The 16,858-nt window shown below is 45.1% G+C and overlaps 1 protein-coding gene across 4 annotated transcripts in view; it reads left to right on the top strand.

The window, feature by feature from the left end:
• Rnf185 (ring finger protein 185) overlaps positions 1 to 12,149 on the top strand; it is a 38,047-nt gene extending 25,898 nt beyond the window's left edge. For all 4 annotated transcript variants that reach the window (XM_063273390.1, NM_001024271.1, XM_017599318.3 and 1 more), the window contains 4 exon segments: positions 1,983 to 2,095; positions 3,376 to 3,430; positions 7,941 to 8,058; positions 10,024 to 12,149. In XM_063273390.1, the coding sequence (XP_063129460.1) occupies positions 1,983 to 2,095; positions 3,376 to 3,430; positions 7,941 to 8,058; positions 10,024 to 10,121 (384 nt within the window). In that variant the 3' untranslated portion in view covers positions 10,122 to 12,149.
• The last annotated feature ends 4,709 nt before the right edge of the window (positions 12,150 to 16,858 follow it).

The raw sequence follows: 16,858 nt of genomic DNA, 5'->3' as shown, positions 1-16,858 counted from the left end.
CCAATAATAGCCATATAGGCTTGTGGCCACCACTTGCCTGTGTCCCAATGACTCGTTTGCACATGGGTGGACTTGATAGTGTTAGCTCCCTTTTTTTGTTGTTTGTTTGTTTGTTTCAAGACAAGATCAAATGTACCCCAAGTATATCCCACACTCACTATGTAGTTAAGGATGCTGCCTCAGAGTGCTGGGGCTGTAGATGTGCATCCCAATGCCGACTTCGTGTAATGCTGGGAACCCAGGATGTCTTGCTTGCTAAACAATTGATCTGCTAAGTCACATCCTCACCTATTAGATCATTTTTTGTTTCCGAGCTCTTACATTTATAAAAAGATAACTTCTGGGCTGGAGTGCTTACTGCTCTTGCAAAGGGGCCAATTTCAGTGCCTAGCACCTGTAACTCTAGCTCCAGGGGCTCCAACACTTGTGGGAGTACACACACACACACACACACACACACACACACACACACACCAAGATAAAATTAAATCTTGAAGAAATAAAAAGGTAGCTCCTTTCTTATCAGTGCACCTCTGTCCTGAAAGGTCTTAGATTGTTGAGAAGACAGTAAGCCTTTTTTGCTGTGAATTGGATAGCTTTTGCAGAGGAGGAAAGCCTTGTTTTAATGTATTATGAAAACTAGTCAGTGTTCACTAAGAACTGAGCCCGGCATTGGCAACTGGAACAGGTGAACAGTCATAGCCAGATGGCCATTTCCACGGGCGTCAGAGTGCAGCGTCACACTCCTAGGTGGCTTAGAGGGTGTGGGGAGGGCAGGGAGTAGACTGCTGTTTCCTCATAGGGGAAGAAGGAACTAGGGATGAGCAGTCTGACTCACATGAACTTGAGAATAGATTTGCTAGAACATATCAGTGTGAGCGTTAGGAGATCGTGTGACTTAGGTTTTAGAGCTGTTGGCAGGTAGGGAGTGTAGGATGTAAAGTCATGAAATGCTGCTATTTCTGTCTGTCTGAAGTCGTTGACTCACGCTCATTTAATAAACTTTTTAATCTTCATAGCTAGAGATGCAGTTTACATCCAAAAATATATTGGGTGCTGGGCATAATTCATCCACAGTGTGTGTACTGACGATGTGCAAGGCTCTGAGTTTACTCCCTAGTACTGAAAATAAATAAAGGCTGAGAAAATATACATAAGACACCCCTAGTGCCCAGAAAGAGGTCACAGGTTAGGCATGGCAACATACTTCTGTAATCCTTGTACTGAGGGAGCAAAGGACGTGAGGATTAAGGATAGTTCAGCGACATCTTCAGATACATGAGACTCTGCTTCAAAAAGAAAAAAGAAATACACATGTAACACTTTAGATAACGAGCAAACTCTATCCCTTAACACAGTACAAGGTGACCAAAAAATGATTAATGCAGCCAAGTGCTGATGTCAGGTTATACCATTTTTGGGGGAAATGCTGTAAAAATGAGAAGTTGGGAATGGAGGGACAGCTCAGCAGTTAAGAACACGTACTGCTCTTCGAAGGGACCCAAGTTCAGTTCCCAGTACCCATATTCACAGCTTCCTGTAACTCCAGCTCTAGCTTCCTCTTCAGGCCTCCGAGGGCACATACATTTGTTTGCATATACCCTCGCCCTCTACTGACATATACATAATTAAAAACTAGATATGTTTTTAAGAAAACTGAGAAATCACAGAAAGAAAACTGAGGTAATGGGTAATTTGATTGATCCTGAAAGTAAGGTTCCGCTCACACCAGGAGCCTGCCAGGAGCCTCGGGCTTGCAGCTCCTCTGCCTGTCCCCGGAGAGTAACTGAGAGAGAAACTTGTTTAATTACTGTTATTTAAAGGCAATTTTGATTTTATCCCCAGTAAATATTTTTCAATGCTAGAAACAGAAATTAGATTATGGTTCCTAAATGTTCCCACCTCAGGCTACTTCTGCTGGTGTTTCCCACGGTAAGGACAGGGCAGCTTTGGTTCATTCTTGTGTTTTCTCTCACTCACAGTGGTTGGAGACTAGACCTAACAGACAAGTATGTCCAGTTTGCAAAGCGGGAATCAGCCGGGACAAGGTCATCCCACTCTATGGCAGAGGCAGCACTGGACAGCAGGATCCCAGGTAAAGACTTGGTCTGATAGCATGTCCCACTCGGATGGAATGTTGTTTGCTTCTTCTTAGCACTCTAACCCTACCTTTAGTTTGGTGTTTGTTGATGGCTGCTTGGTTTTGAGGCATTTTGACAGACGTGAGAGTCACCTGGGAAGGGTGAGGCCTGAAAGTAGAGGAGCCAGGCTTACCACTTGCTGCTGGCCCGTGTTCAGTAGGCGCTCAGTGTCATCTGCCAGCAAGCAAAAGCCGTGCCGTGTTGGGAAAGCACTTTCCACAGCCTGGGAAGGGAGTGTGCCCAAGGGCTGGCTTTGCTGCACCAGCGCATGTGAGTCTAGGAAGAGGGAATTGGGAATCTGGATGGCTTTGTGGGGACTGGGATTTCAGAAATGGAGACGTAGGTGGCTCTTTTGACCTGATACCCGGAGCTTTCCAGAAAAAATGTCTTACTGTCTAGCCCTTCACCTGACTCCACATCTCTTGTCTACCAGACATACAGAACTTCTCTTAAAGAGTTTGTTCTATCACACTTGTCGCACTTGAGTTTGCTCTGAGAGCAGAAGTACTCTCCCTGGTCCCACTCAGACTACACCCTGCTTCCTGCAGCCTTTTCTTGATTCCTGACCTTCTTTTATGAAAGCCTTAAAGTCCCCTCCCTGAGGTGATTGATCTTTATTCTCTGTGTGAATTGCCCTCACCCATATTCCATCACACACACTAATCCTCCCACCCTGTATTGTGACTGCTTGTATCTCTGTTGAAATCGTCATCATCTCAAGAGTGGGAACTGTCACCAGTACCAGTAATGATTGCATTCTGCCTCGTGCCTAATGTGAAATAAACTCAGTCACTCTGTCAGGAGGGTCTGAGATCTAGAGGCAAAAGTAAAAGATAGCATGGGGAACTAGCTTAAGAGTAATGGAGGCCACACTGAAATTGATAGGGGAGATTAGAGAGACCTTGAACCTTGACCCTATCGAACAAATCATCCTTGGTTTTAGTCTGGCTTGGGATTTCTGGTACCCATGAGCTCATGTCATGCAGGACTAGGGAAGGCAAAACTGACCATTTTTCATAACCATGGACCAAAATCTCTTACACGGGGTAGGCTGTGCAGTCTGATGGCTTTCTCAGAACAAGCTGGTTTTCCTGATTTGAGGTAGAATGGAGTTAGAATTTTGTTAAGCCAACACAATTTTATTTGTTGAACAGGAGAGTGACCCAGAACTGGTTAGATCTCTAGAAGAACAACTTATAACATTTTGTGATGGCCTTACTTTGTTTCTTTTCAGAGAGAAGACTCCTCCTCGTCCTCAAGGCCAGAGGCCAGAGCCAGAAAATAGAGGGGTGAGGAACATTCTAGGAAAAGCTTCTAGAAGTGTACCTGTGGCTTTGAAAATTTCCTGTTAACCTTGTAGTCTTTCCTCTTCATCCTAAAAGTAAAGGAAAATTTATAAAGTCCAGAAAGGAAGCAAGCAGGGAAAAATCCTAGAACCACTCATCTAGAGATAGCCACTGGGAGTGTTTGGGCCTGTCTTCTCCTCTTCCTTTACTGTGTGCGTTTGTATGTGCATCTGTGTGTGTGTGTGTGTGTGTGTGTGTGTGTGTGTGTGTGTGTGTGTGTGTGTTTATTGATTATGCATTTACATATTTATTTCATAATTTTTTTTTATTAACTTGAGTATTTCTTATATACATTTCAAGTGTTATTCCCTTTCCCGGTTTCCAGGCAAACATCCCCCTAATCCCTCCCCCTCTCCTTCTTTATGGCTGTTCCCCTCCCCACATAAATTTTTTTAAAATTTAATCTTTATTATTATTGTGTGCATATGTGTAGATGTGAGAGGACACTTTAGGGAGTCAGTTCCTCTTCCAACATGGATTCTTGAGGTAGAACTTATGTTAAGCTTTATGTCAAGCCCCTTTAATGCCAGATTGTCTTACCAACCTGATTTCTTGGATTTTGAGATAGGGTCTTATTGTGTATCCCAAGCTGATCTTCCTCATGATCTTCCTGCCTCAGTCTCCTACTGCTAGTATTAACAAACATGTGCCTAGACAGTCCTCCTGCCTCACACTTCCTAATGCCAGCATTAGGAAGACATAGGGCGCCATGCCTGGCTTACTTTTGTTTATAATTTTTTTTATAATATGTGGCTCTTATTTTGTAATTGTTAAAATTTCATCTATTCTACAGATACTAAGTGCCTTAATGTGCTCGGGTAACTACTGTAGCAGTGGGGACCTAACAACTAACTAGCAAATGGCCTCTGCCTCACGGATGTACCTATGGATTGGAGAAGCTCAACAGCAGTTTAAGATGTTGTTGAGACCCACAGTCATGACATTTAACAGGGGCTGTTCCATTGTGCAGACCTAATGTAAAAGCATCCATTGTATTATAGGGCACTTACCTACTGCCTTTGCTGTCTGAAACATACTCAGATAAACTTACAGTTCTGTGCAGAAGCACAATTATTTTATTATGATAAATTCTTAGAATTACTGGCTCAAAGTATGTACATATTAAAATAAAATATTAATCATTTTTCAAATAGAAATTTCTTATTAAAATATTAATGAGGGCTGGGAATATAGCTCTCAGCCAGAAACATAGTAGCAGTTAGGCAGGTATGGTGGGGAACAGTAACTTTGAGCTTACATCCTTATCTACAAGCAGAAAGCAGAGAAAGCTAACTGGAAATGTCTCAAGTCTTTTGAAACCTCAAAGCCCACCCCCAGTGACACACCTCTTCCAGCAAGGCCACACCTTCTAATCTTTCCCAAACAGTTCTACCAACTGGGAACCAAGCATTCAGATATGAACCTATAGGACCCCCATTCTCATTCAAACTTCTATAGCCACCTAGTGGATTCAGTGCCAGTTTGCAATATATGAAACTGTCTCAAATTAATTAAAAATTAAAAAATATCCATTAATGAAACTAATTCACCTGAATTGTTAGAATCTTAGAACCAAATATATGCTAATTTCTACAGTTCTCCTCATTTGTATACCATATATTATTTTAATTGTGTTAGAAATCATGTGCATGGGGCTGGGGATTTAGCTCAGTGGTAGAGCGCTTACCTAGGAAGCGCAAGGCCCTGGGTTCGGTCCCCAGCTCCGAAAAAAAAAGAACCAAAAAAAAAAAAGAAATCATGTGCATGTGTTTGCAGTGTATGTATGATTATAAGAAGAGAGGCATCATACTCCACTGAAGCCAGAGTGGAAGGCAGTTTTCAGGCACTCAACATGGGTGGGTGCTGGGGACTAAATTTTTTTTGGACCAAACCCAGGGCCTTGTGCTTGCTAGGCAAGTGCTCTACCACTGAGCTAAATCCCCAACCCATCAGTATCTTTTTAATCTTGTGTTTTGCAGGGTGTTTGTTCATCATCTAGTTCTTCATTGTTTCATCATTGATTTATGTGTGTGTGCGCGCGCGTGTGTTCCCTGTGGAGGCCAGAACCTCTGGAACACGGAGTCACATGTGATCATGAGCTGCCTGAGTGGGTGCTGGAAACTAAGCTCTGGTCTCTGAAAGAGTAGAAATGCTTTTAATTATTAAGCCATCTCTCTAGGCCATTCTTTTATTTATTTTTGAGGAAGGGTCTCCACATGTAGCCATGTACAGGAGGCCTTGAACTCAGCTCTCGAGTGCTTGGGTTGTAAGCATTGTCACCATTCTCAGCTTCTTTTTTGTTATTTATTCTTTTCCTTTCCTTTCCTTTATATTTTTGAGACAGAGTCTCACATATCTCACTTCCCCACAGCCTGGCAGTAGGAAGCGCGTCTTGAGTGGCATTATAGAAGAACTATATATTAAGAGTTTTGCCAGGTGGTGGTGGTGCACACCTTTAACCCTAGCACTCAGGAGGCAAAGGAAGGTGGAGCTCTAAGTTTAAGGCCAATATGGCCTACATAGTGAAGTCCAGGACAGCAAGGGCTACACAGAGAAACCCTGCCTCAAAACAAACAAGCAAATGAAGTTTTGTGTGTCTTCTTTTTTTTTTTTTTTTTTTTTTTTTTTTTTTTCGGAGCTGGGGACCAAACCCAGGGCCTTGTGCTTGTTAGGCAAGTGCTCTACCACTGAGCTAAATCCCCAACCCCTAGCAGGTTTTTTTTTTGTTTTGTTTTGTTTTTGTTTTTTTGTGCCCAGTCTTCTTTAAGCCTTGTATAAACCCATGTAAAGGGCAGGGCTGAGGGACAGACACGTGTAGTGTACCTGTCCAGGGGCACAGACAGAACCGAAACCCACTCTGGGTGCTACTGAAGTCCTGCTCTTGACTGCTAGACACTTCCCTTTACCTTTTCAGCTCTGCTTGCTCAAGCAGCACTAGCAAGCACCAAAAATCAGAGACCTCAGGAAGCCAGAGCTTTGGTCCTGATGGCTGAGGGTCCTAAGCACCTGCAGCTGCTTCTGGTCTAGTTTAATTGCTTTCTTGTTTCCTTCTTTCCTTACTTCCCTCCTTCTCTCCTTCCTTCCTTCCGTCCATCCGTCCATCTCACTATGAAGCCCTGTCTTTGCTAGCTAGCACTTGATATATAGATTGGGGTGGCTGTGCTGGGGTTAAAGGCGTGTGCCACCATACCTGCCCGCCCTCTGCACCAATCTTTCCAGTATTTCATCATTTGTTCTAGAGAACTCACCAGAGGTCCAAAGGAAGGAAAAGAATTTGTAGGTTGTGCACAGTGATTAAGGGAACGAGTGTTCAGAGCCAGCAAGTTGGCCCTATGGGTAAAGGCTCTTTTCACACAGGCCCGGTGACCTTATTCAGTCCCCAGAACTTACATAGGTAAGAAGAGAACTGACTCCACAAGGTTGGCCTCCACACATATGCACCATGACCCGTGTGACATACATAGGAACACCTACATGCGATAATAATACCTGTTTGTTCAAGTTTGGACATTCAGATCAGATTAGCCAAATTTAGTCTTCTGTAAAATGTTAATGCAAGAATTAAGCATAAGTTGCCACTCTTAGACATACTTTTCTGTGATTCCATCAGTCAGGAGACTGAGGCAGGAGATTGCAAAGTTGAGGCCAGCCTAAGCTACCTACTGAGATCCTGTCAGAGTGGGAGGAGAAAAGAAAGGTTGGATTTGTGTCTTGTCTGCAGACCTTGCATTCAGAGGAGCTGTTTACTAATAGAGTTACTGTTCTGCTAAGTCCACTCCTGGGGAAAACAATGGATGGGAACATATATGGGGAGAAGCCAAGGCTGGTATGCAAACTGCCGACAGTGACTATTTGGAAAGGTTTCTGACTGACTTTCTAATGACAAATACATATTACTTTCCTCCTCTTCTTCCTCCTCCTTTTCCTCTTCCTCTTCTTCCTCCTCCTCCTCTTCTTCCTCTTCTACCTCTTCCTCTTCTTCCCCCTCCTCCTTTTCCTCCTCTTTTTCCTCTTCCTCCTCTTCCTCTTCCTCCTCTTCCTCTTCTTCCTCTTCCTCCTCTTCCTCCTCCTATCCCCATTTCCCAAAAGCTGGGACCACAGTACCATACCCAGGTTTTATAGTAATCTAAAGAAATCAAATGGGCTGGAGAGATGGCTCAGTGGTTAGGAAATTCTACTGCTTAGTGTGGAACCCTGGAAAATGATCTAACACGTATAAACCCTGAGAGCAACGTTTTTCACTTGTGGCCAGAGCCATATCTCTTTGGACCATTTTCGGTCAGGGGTGCCTTCAGAGTTCCTTTGCTTTGTGGCATGGCTGGGAGGAAGAGCCGAGGCCTTCATGGCAGAGGGATGAGAAGAAACATGGGTACCATATTTGTGGTGTGATGTAAGACACTGAGAGATGTGGAATAAATCTGTTTATTTTTCCTAATTGCTTTCTTCTCCACAGGGATTTCAAGGATTTGGATTTGGAGATGGTGGCTTTCAGATGTCTTTTGGAATTGGAGCATTTCCATTTGGGATATTTGCCACAGCATTTAACATAAATGATGGGCGACCTCCTCCAGGTAAGCCCGATTTCCTTAAATCAGGAACATATATTGCTAGAAAACTGCTTGGAATTCAGCAGTTTAGAAGCTGTAGATCATTATCAGTGCATGCATATCAGACTTCCCAGAATCCCTTAGGTTCTTTGCAGATTGCCACTCATCCAACGATCTGAGCACTTGGCATACATTAGGTACTCGAGGGATGTGTTATGTTCTATTACAAACAGGGCTCAGCTCTTGCACTGCAAGTAGTAATTGAAAAGCTTAAACCTGGGCTGGAGAGATGACTCAGTGGTTAAGAGCACTGACTGCTCTCCCAAAGGCCCTGAGTTCAAATCCCAGCAACCACATGGTGGCTCACAGCCATCTGTAATGAGATCTGATGCCCTCTTCTGGTGTGTCTGAAGACAGCTACAGTGTACTCACATATAAATAAATAAATCTTAAAAAAAAGAAAGAAAAGCTTAAACCTACACATGCAAAACACACGCACACGCACACACACACACACACACACACACACACTCTTTTACCCATTTTAAATCAGGGAGAAGTGAAATGTTGGGACCTCCTGTTTCCTGGCATCTCTCAGAACACAAAATGGGGCTGATGCCAAACATCAGACCTTTGGGAATTGTTCTTTATCTGTCATCTGTATTTCTCCTTTTAGTCACTTGCCTATAACAGCTGAGCTGTGTTCAGAGTACAGCAAGGCAGCGAGGTGTGTGCTTGGATTATGTTATACCCTGACACCTAAGCCACCACCTATATGATGGAGCCTATAAAAGACTCCTAAATCTGTTGAGCCCTGCTTATAGTAATGGAGCCTTCTAGGCCCTGGGTAGAGTGTGAGGAGCAGAAGTGACTAGTAGGTCTGGTCAGGAGCTTAGAGTTCTAAATATGGTAACCCATTCAGAAGTCATCAGAGCTGTTCCCTGCTTCATCCAAGATTCCTTGGACATAGCAGGTGATGAACCTCTTGCATGCATGAGTTTATCAGAGCAACCAGCTGTGAAGGGATGACATGCTACCCCACAGTGTTCTCAGGCACTACTCCATATCTTCCTCTTCGTCTAGAACATCTCTCTGCAGTTCAAACGTTGTTTTCTCAGAGGAAGGGGACCCCAAGGGCAGGATGTGATTTACCTTAAAGGAAAGACAGATCCCTGTGGAAGCTCTTGACTAGCTTTCTGCTTTCTGCCCTGGTCCAGCTTTCAGACTGGATCTCCTCCAGCTCATTCCACATCCAGGCTAGACTCGTGATCAGTTACTTTTCCTTTGTCATGTTTGGTGCAGTTTACACAGTCTAGGCATGGAGTCAGTCGCCTTCCTGCCTCTACAATACTAACAGTTCTTCTCAAAGCAGAGGTTCTCAGTCACTCGGTTCTCCCTCTACCTTGCCATGTGATTTCTGGGCCCTGGTTCTGGGAAGTGCAGGCATATAAGATAGGTGTAGAGCCATCTGGAGCAGTGTGCACAGTGGCAGGAGAGTGCCGCTGTACGAGCCTTTATGGTCTCAGAAGACCCACACTCTACTTCTGATGTTGCCTTTTAAAACTGAGCCCCACCAAGGAGTACCATGCACAGGGCTTAGCAGAGGGAAGACAGGTGAGAAGGGCTTTGGGTGGTGCCTCTGGGTGCTTCTTGATAGTCCACTGTCATTTGCACATGTAGGACAGATCTTTTGGAGATCAAAGCCTCACTGTAGTATTTAGCTTATATTTGTTTTGGTTCCTTTTATTTGAAGTTTGGGAGTTGTTTTATTGTGCAGGATTATGTTTGTATAAAGAAGTGAAGATTCGTCCTCTCCAGGCGAATGGGTCCAATGGGCAGCATGCACAGCTATAGCCTTCTTTTTTTTTTTTTTTTTTTTTCTTGGTTCTTTTTTTCGGAGCTGGGGACCAAACCCAGGGCCTTGCGCTTCCTAGGTAAGTGCTCTAAGCTATAGCCTTCTAACAAAGTCTCTTCCTCCTGTTTTTCCAGCCGTCCCTGGGACACCCCAGTATGTGGATGAGCAGTTCCTGTCACGCCTCTTCCTGTTTGTTGCCCTGGTGATCATGTTCTGGCTCCTGATCGCCTAAGACAGGACCCTGTTTACTTCTACAGCAGCACCTCTGGGCTGGTGATATGCCGAACCCACTCCTGTGTTTGATTTGTTTAATCCCGACCCTGGAATCAAGGGGCAGAAACACATCAAGGAGTCTTGCTTCTCCATTAGAGCTTTGGGACTCGAAAGCAGTTGGCGAGGAACCCCCACTTTCACCACTGCTGCACACACACTATAACCTCAGGTCTTGTGTTGACTCACTGCTCCTGGGTGGCAATGGGAAGTCCTGACCCAGTCTGCTCAGTAGTCCCAGCTCTGCACAGGGGAGACGGGGGAAGAAAGAAACAGTTCTTTCTCGAGAACTTTAAATTACAAAAATGAAGGGATGAACCACACGGTATTCACAGACACTTTCATCTTTTACATACCCCTTGGTAAGTGGCCTCCACTCCCTATCCTGAGAGACTCCCTTCCACAGCCCAGTACTGCTCCTCCCGCCTTCCCCTTCCACAGCAAAGACAAAGAGTTGCTGCCCAAGAAGGCCATGATCGTAGCAGCAGAAGTTGAAGATGCTGCATGACCTTACCAGGGACTCTGGTCCTGGCTTGGCCCTGGGCCTCGTTCAGTGTCTCGGCCCTAGAGCAGCTGGGATGACCTGCTGTCTTCCTGGTGTAGATTGTCCCTGATGCCACTTGGCTCAGATTCCCATCCTCCTTCTCCCCTAGGCTGCTGTTGAATTCAGACTGATGCAGCTTCAGGGCTGATGCAGGAGCAACAGGACAGGTAGCCCCGCCCCTAGGCTGGAGAAGCCCGAGTCATCCTCTCCCAGAACTTGCCCAGAGAAACTGGAGGCCTTCTCAGGTCAGCCTAGCTACATGTAACACCACCACCCTCAGAAGCCATTGTCCTTTTTTAAAAGAGACTGGGACTCTGATTCCATCTGCTGTTGGTTTGGCTTCCTGGATTTACCTGAAAACTCCTTGAATGTGTGCTGAACCCAGGGACACATGAGGCTCCTGAGCCAGCAACCCCTGGTGACATGCAATGCAAGGACTGCAGAGACACAGTGTGGTCGTCATTCCTATTCCCTCACATTGATTTGTTCTTGAACTTCCAAGCTGTTTCCTCTGAATCTGATTGTGGGATTGTGGTGCCAGGCAGGAGAACAATTCACTTGCTAAGACAGTTCTCACTCTGCCTGTCAGGCCTCATCTTAGAAGTGTCACCTCAGCAGGGCAGCACGATGAGCTTCTGCTGGACCCTTGTTCACTTCTCCGGCACCTACTGCCCCAGCAGTAACAGACGCGGGAGAAAGCCTGGCCTGCTGGGTTTTCAAGATGTGACTCTGCATAATCTATGGAGCCCTAGACCTTGAGGGTGTGAAAGAATCCTCCTCCTCACTGCACAGTCCTCACCTGCCGATGCCAGTGTTAGTGTTGAAATGAGCACAGTATGAAGTATTGTGTAGGAGGGTGGTTTGGCAACTGTAGCTGGTAAGAATAAGCCACCAACTTCATGGTGTGCCTGACAGATTTTAAATATTCTTTGTCGCTTGGAAATCCTGTCAGAGGGCCCTGGAGTGTCTCTGTTCTAGAGAGAGTTGGTAGGATCCTTCTGTGTAGTGTGGCCCTAAGTAGTAGAGGGAAAACGTAAGCCAATGAACACAAAAGAGAGAAAAGTTGTGAGTAGTGGAGTAAACCATTTGTAAGCTGGTGAAATGGCCAACCCAGGCGTGCACCAGCAGTCATCCCAAGGCATGCAGTAGCACAGCTGTGGCGGCCTGTGCCCTTTGTGAGCATTGCAGGGCTGTACATCTGCCAGCAGCTGAGGCAAGAGAGCAGCTTGGATGCCATGGGCCGTTCCTCCACAGGCTCACCACTCACCTCATGGCCCAGGCAGCTTTCCCTTCTGGGCTCTCTGTGTCCTCAGCTCCACCTTTCCGCCTCCCCCATGGACAAGGACAGTCAGAAAATGGGAACACAGAAGGCAGCATACCTTGACCAGCCATTGATTTTCACTGTTGTGAAAGTGATTTGATTTAGAATTAAATGGTTTTACATTACTGTGAGTGTAGAGCTTGTGTCTTGGGATATTAGTTGGCTGGGGAATGGGCACACTGGTTTGGCCCCTGGAAAGTACCTGTCTAGTAATGTTTATGTCTTTAAACACTCATTGAGAGGTCTAGCTGCCTGTGACAGACAGCTCTGGTCCTGACAATTGCATGGAATTTCTGTCATCAAGCACCAAACTGCTATGATGAAGCTTAGCTTGTCTTGCCTTGACTGTGCCATGTAGAGAAGTCACAGAGTACTCAGTGTTCAGGTCTCCCTGTGTTCAGGTATAGAACAGAAGGGCCCACAGGCCAAGCCTTCCTGGAGCAGAGTGTGTCCTCCTTCAGGTTCCTCGGTAGTGTGTGACATGGGATGAAAGAAGTTGACGAGGTTATGTATCTGTCCCAGCTTTAGATTCCAAAACACCAAAGTTATAGGTCGCTCCTTCTGAAAGAAGCACATTTCTTCCTCCAAGGTTTTGACCTAACAAGGGTCAAATTGAACAGTGCCAAGATACAGCAAGAGAATAGGGAGGTAAGGGGAGCATCAGAATAGGTTTGTTGGCACAAGCCTATAATCCCAGCTACTCAAGAGACTAAGGCAGGGGGATAAGAAGTCAGATGAGGCCTTGGGCTAGTGAAGTGTTTCAGCCCAGTAAAGGCACTTGCCACCAAGCTGACAACTTGAACTTGACCTCTGGGACCCACAGGGTGGGTGAAAAGAATTAACTCCGAAAAGTTGTGCTCTGACCTCCACTCTTGAACTAGATCATGGACATGCCCCAACTACCCTGCCACATCATACAAAACAATACATTTAAAATTTAGGGACTGGACAGAGGGGTCAGTGCTTAAGAGGGGAATGGCTGCTCTTACAGAGGACCTGTTTTAAATGACCACAGTGGCTCACAGCTACCTGGTTCCAAGGGATTCACCATCCTTCTGTGACTGCTAAGAGCATTGCATCCACGTGGTACACATGGATACCTGCCAGCAAAACATTCATACACAAAGTGAAGATCTTTTAAAAATAAGCTTTAATTTTTTTAAGCAAAAAACAAGACTGAAGATATCATTTAGTGATAGAGCAGTTTACATCAGTGAAGCACTAGTTCAGTCCTAACTACCATAGAAAGAAAAAAAAAAAAAAAGAGCTCGTGGAACTCATAAGCCAGTGATATCAGGACTTTTGGTTTTTTAATGGGGAACAAAATGTATAGGACAGGGGCAAGAGAAATGATTAGAAGGCGTGAGAACCAAACATGGGAGTTTGGACCCCAGCACCCCTGGAAAACTTGATGTGCAGGTCTGTAATCCTACTGCCAGGGAAGCAGAGACAGGAGGATGCCTGAAGCTCGCCAAAGGTTAGGGCAGTAATAAAAGACCTCCTCTTACATTGACCTCTAGTGTACACATACACGTGTACAAATGCTGACGTACATGTGCATGTACTACATACAAACCCATACAGAGCAGAATAAGACAAGAAAGCCTTCATGTGTTATCCCAACCAGCCAACCTCAGCAGCCATCAACTCAGGTCCAGCCCTGTTGGATCCACCTCACCCTAACATGCTCTCTCTCCCTCTCCTACCCAGACGACCTGACGCAAACCCCAGTCAGGCCACCTATGCTCTCAATATGCATCCTAGAACTGTGCACTTTAGTTTTCAATTTATATGTGTGAGTGCTCTGCCTGTATGTACATAAGAATATTGTTTGTGCGCCTGGTACCTGCAGAGGCCAAAAGGCTCTGGACCTGAAACTGGAGGTCCAGATGGTTGTGAGCCACAATGTGGGTCCTGAGAATCAAACGTGGGACCTCTGGAAGAGCAGCCAGAACTCTTAACTGCTGAGCCATCTTTCCAGCCCTACGTTTAAATATTTTGTGAAGCAGGGTATCATTTAGCTCAGGCTAAACTGTAAAAAAATTTTTTTTTATTTTATGTGCCTTAAGTTACTTTCTTATTGCTGTGGAGAGACACCATGACTAAGGCAGTTTATAAAAGAAAGCATTTAACTTGAGTCATGGTTCCAGAGGATTAGAGTCCATGACCATCATGAGATCAGGCGGGCATGGCACTGGAGCAGTACCTGTGAGCTTATTTACATCTGAGCCACAAGCATGAGGGAGAAAAAGAGACGACTGGGAGTCCCATGGGCTTTTGAAACTTCAAAGCCAGCCCCCATGACACACCTCTTTTCAACAAGGCCACACCTCCTAATCCTTCCAAAACAGTTCCACCAACTGGAAACCAAGCATTCAAATTTCTGAGCCTATAAGGGACCACTCTCATTCATGCCATCACAATGTGTGTGGGTATTTTGTCAACATGTCTGAGCACCACATGTATGCCTGGTACCACAGGAGTCCAAAGAGGATGTTAGAGCCCCGTGAAACTGACGTTAACAAATGCCATTTCCTTAACTTTTAACTCCTTGATGTATTTTGGGTAGGGGGAGGCACTATGGCGCATGCCTATACTGTCTCACACTAAAAAGGATCAAATTTGAGGCTAACATGGACAGCAAAGAAATGTTATTTTTAAAAAAAAAAATGTATGTGTAGGCTGGGTGTGGTGGCACAAGCCTTTAATTCCAGCACTCTGGAGGCAGAGGCAGGAGAATTTCTGTTTGAGGCCAGCCTGGTATATATAGTAAGTTCCAAGGTAGCAAGAATATATAGATAGATCTTATTTCTTGCTATTTTTCTTTTTTTTTAATTTAATTTCTTTTTTTATTTATTTATTATGCATAGAGTTCTGCCTGCATGCATGTCTGCAGGCCAGAAGAGGGCACCAAATCTCATTATAGATGGTTATGAGCCACCTTTTGGTTGCTGGGAATTGAACTCAGGACCTTACCTCTGGAAGAGCAGCCAGTGCTCTTAACCTCTGAGCCATCTCTCCAGCCCCATAGATCCTATTTCAAAAAACAAAGTAAGTGTGAGTGTGTGAGAGTGTGTAAGTGTGTGTGTGTGTGTGTGTGTGTGTGTGTGTGTGTGTGTGTATGTACTGTAGTCTAGTCAGCTTACATATTGATAGCATGCAACACAGTAGCCATTAGCCATGTTTGGCAGTGAAGCACAGGAAATGTCGCCAGTGGACAGAGCAACTGGATTTTTCCATTCCTGGTCTATAACTCCATTTCATTTTTACTTTTTCCCATCTTTATATTTTATGTGTGTGTGTGTGTGTGTGTGTGTGTGTGTGTGTGTGTGTGTGTGTGTGTGTGTGTGTGCTGGTGCCTAAGGAAGCCAAAAGAGGCATCAGATTCCCTGGAACTGGGCTACAGGGTGGTTGTGAGCCACCTGGCGTGAGTGCTGGTCACCGAACTCTGGGCTTCTGGAAAAGCAGTATAGTCTTCTAACCAGTGAGCCATCTCCCCGGCCACACCCCCGGTAGTTTCAACAGCCACATCTGGCTATCACATAGACCAGGGCTGATTTAGATTAATTCATAAGGGTTGTAAAATGATATGATGAATTGTTTTTAGGATTGAAAAGAATCAGACATAAAATTACAGAGACTATGGAAAGATGCTGATTTTAGGACTAACATGGTCTGCAAAGACAGTCTATGTTTATGGGAGAGTCCCAGGTTGAGGGGAGCAGGAGTGGACTGTGTGAGAGTATCTGGCTTGGGTTTTTATCTTGTAAGCAATGGGGAGCTAGTCAAGGTTTATAGCAAGGAATTGACAAGGTCAGAAATGTTTTTGGAGATAAATCTGTCCATCTTCAGTGATGACTCAGGAAGGAAAGGGTCTGGAAGCCAAAGGTCTGACTCAGCTTGAAGCCAGCACAAGTGACGATGACAAAATCCAGGTGGGCACAAACAAGTGCCCTTAGATGATAGAATGAGAGCTGCTTTGCTTCTTTGTTTGGAACATGGCTCGGAAGCAGGGTTAAAGAAACACAGATAGGTAGGCAGGAAAACCTAAGGCAGGCTCCCTGAGATGGTGGTAGCTGCTGCTGCTTCCCAGAAGACTCTTCAGGAGAAACTGCGGGATGGCACTGGGCTGGCTCGGTATCTAGACAGGACCAGTAGGGGAAAGGGAAGGACCTAGAGCGTCTGTAAAATACCCAAGCCAGCATGTGCTGACTGTAACAGGTGTTACTTTACTCTGCAGTTGAGTCTTCTGTCTTTCTCAGTAGTTCAACTCTTTGTTCTTGACAGGGAGCAAACTAAGCAATTCCCTGAACAACCACCGTCATCCCCGCTGTATTCCCTCCATATTCCTCAGCCTAGCCCTGAATTACTAGGCTCGATCTGTCCTCCTGCCTCAGCTTCCCAAGTGTCTGGGAATCCAGATGTGAGCCACTAAGACCAATTTGAGGGAGTTGTAAGGTTCAAGTCTTCAAGAGCCTAAGACTAGATTGTGATTCAGCCCGTACTAGGTACTGGATACTAGCTAAATCTGATAGCTAAGTAAACTGGCGAGGTGGGTGCTTTCTAGAAACCTAGCAGATGTAGTTCTTTCCCACCCCCTTCCTCCTCCCCAAACCTTCCTCGTTATGGTGTGAAAGAGGTTCTAGGTGCACTTTGGAATGCTGCTTCTGAGGCTTATCATTCCTCAGAGCTCGGTTTCCTTCCTTTACTTGTTTTTTTTTTTTTTTTTTTTTGTTTTGCATTTTTTTTCTCTGTTACATGGACTTTACAGAAAGTGGACTGGGGACAGGGAGAAAAGGCAATCAGCAAAAAGTGGGATGAGGGCTCAGTTGTG

This window comes from Rattus norvegicus, chromosome 14 (assembly GCF_036323735.1).
Source record: "Rattus norvegicus strain BN/NHsdMcwi chromosome 14, GRCr8, whole genome shotgun sequence".
NCBI classification, from domain to species: Eukaryota; Metazoa; Chordata; class Mammalia; order Rodentia; family Muridae; genus Rattus; species Rattus norvegicus.
This window is presented reverse-complemented; position numbering and strand designations above follow the sequence as displayed.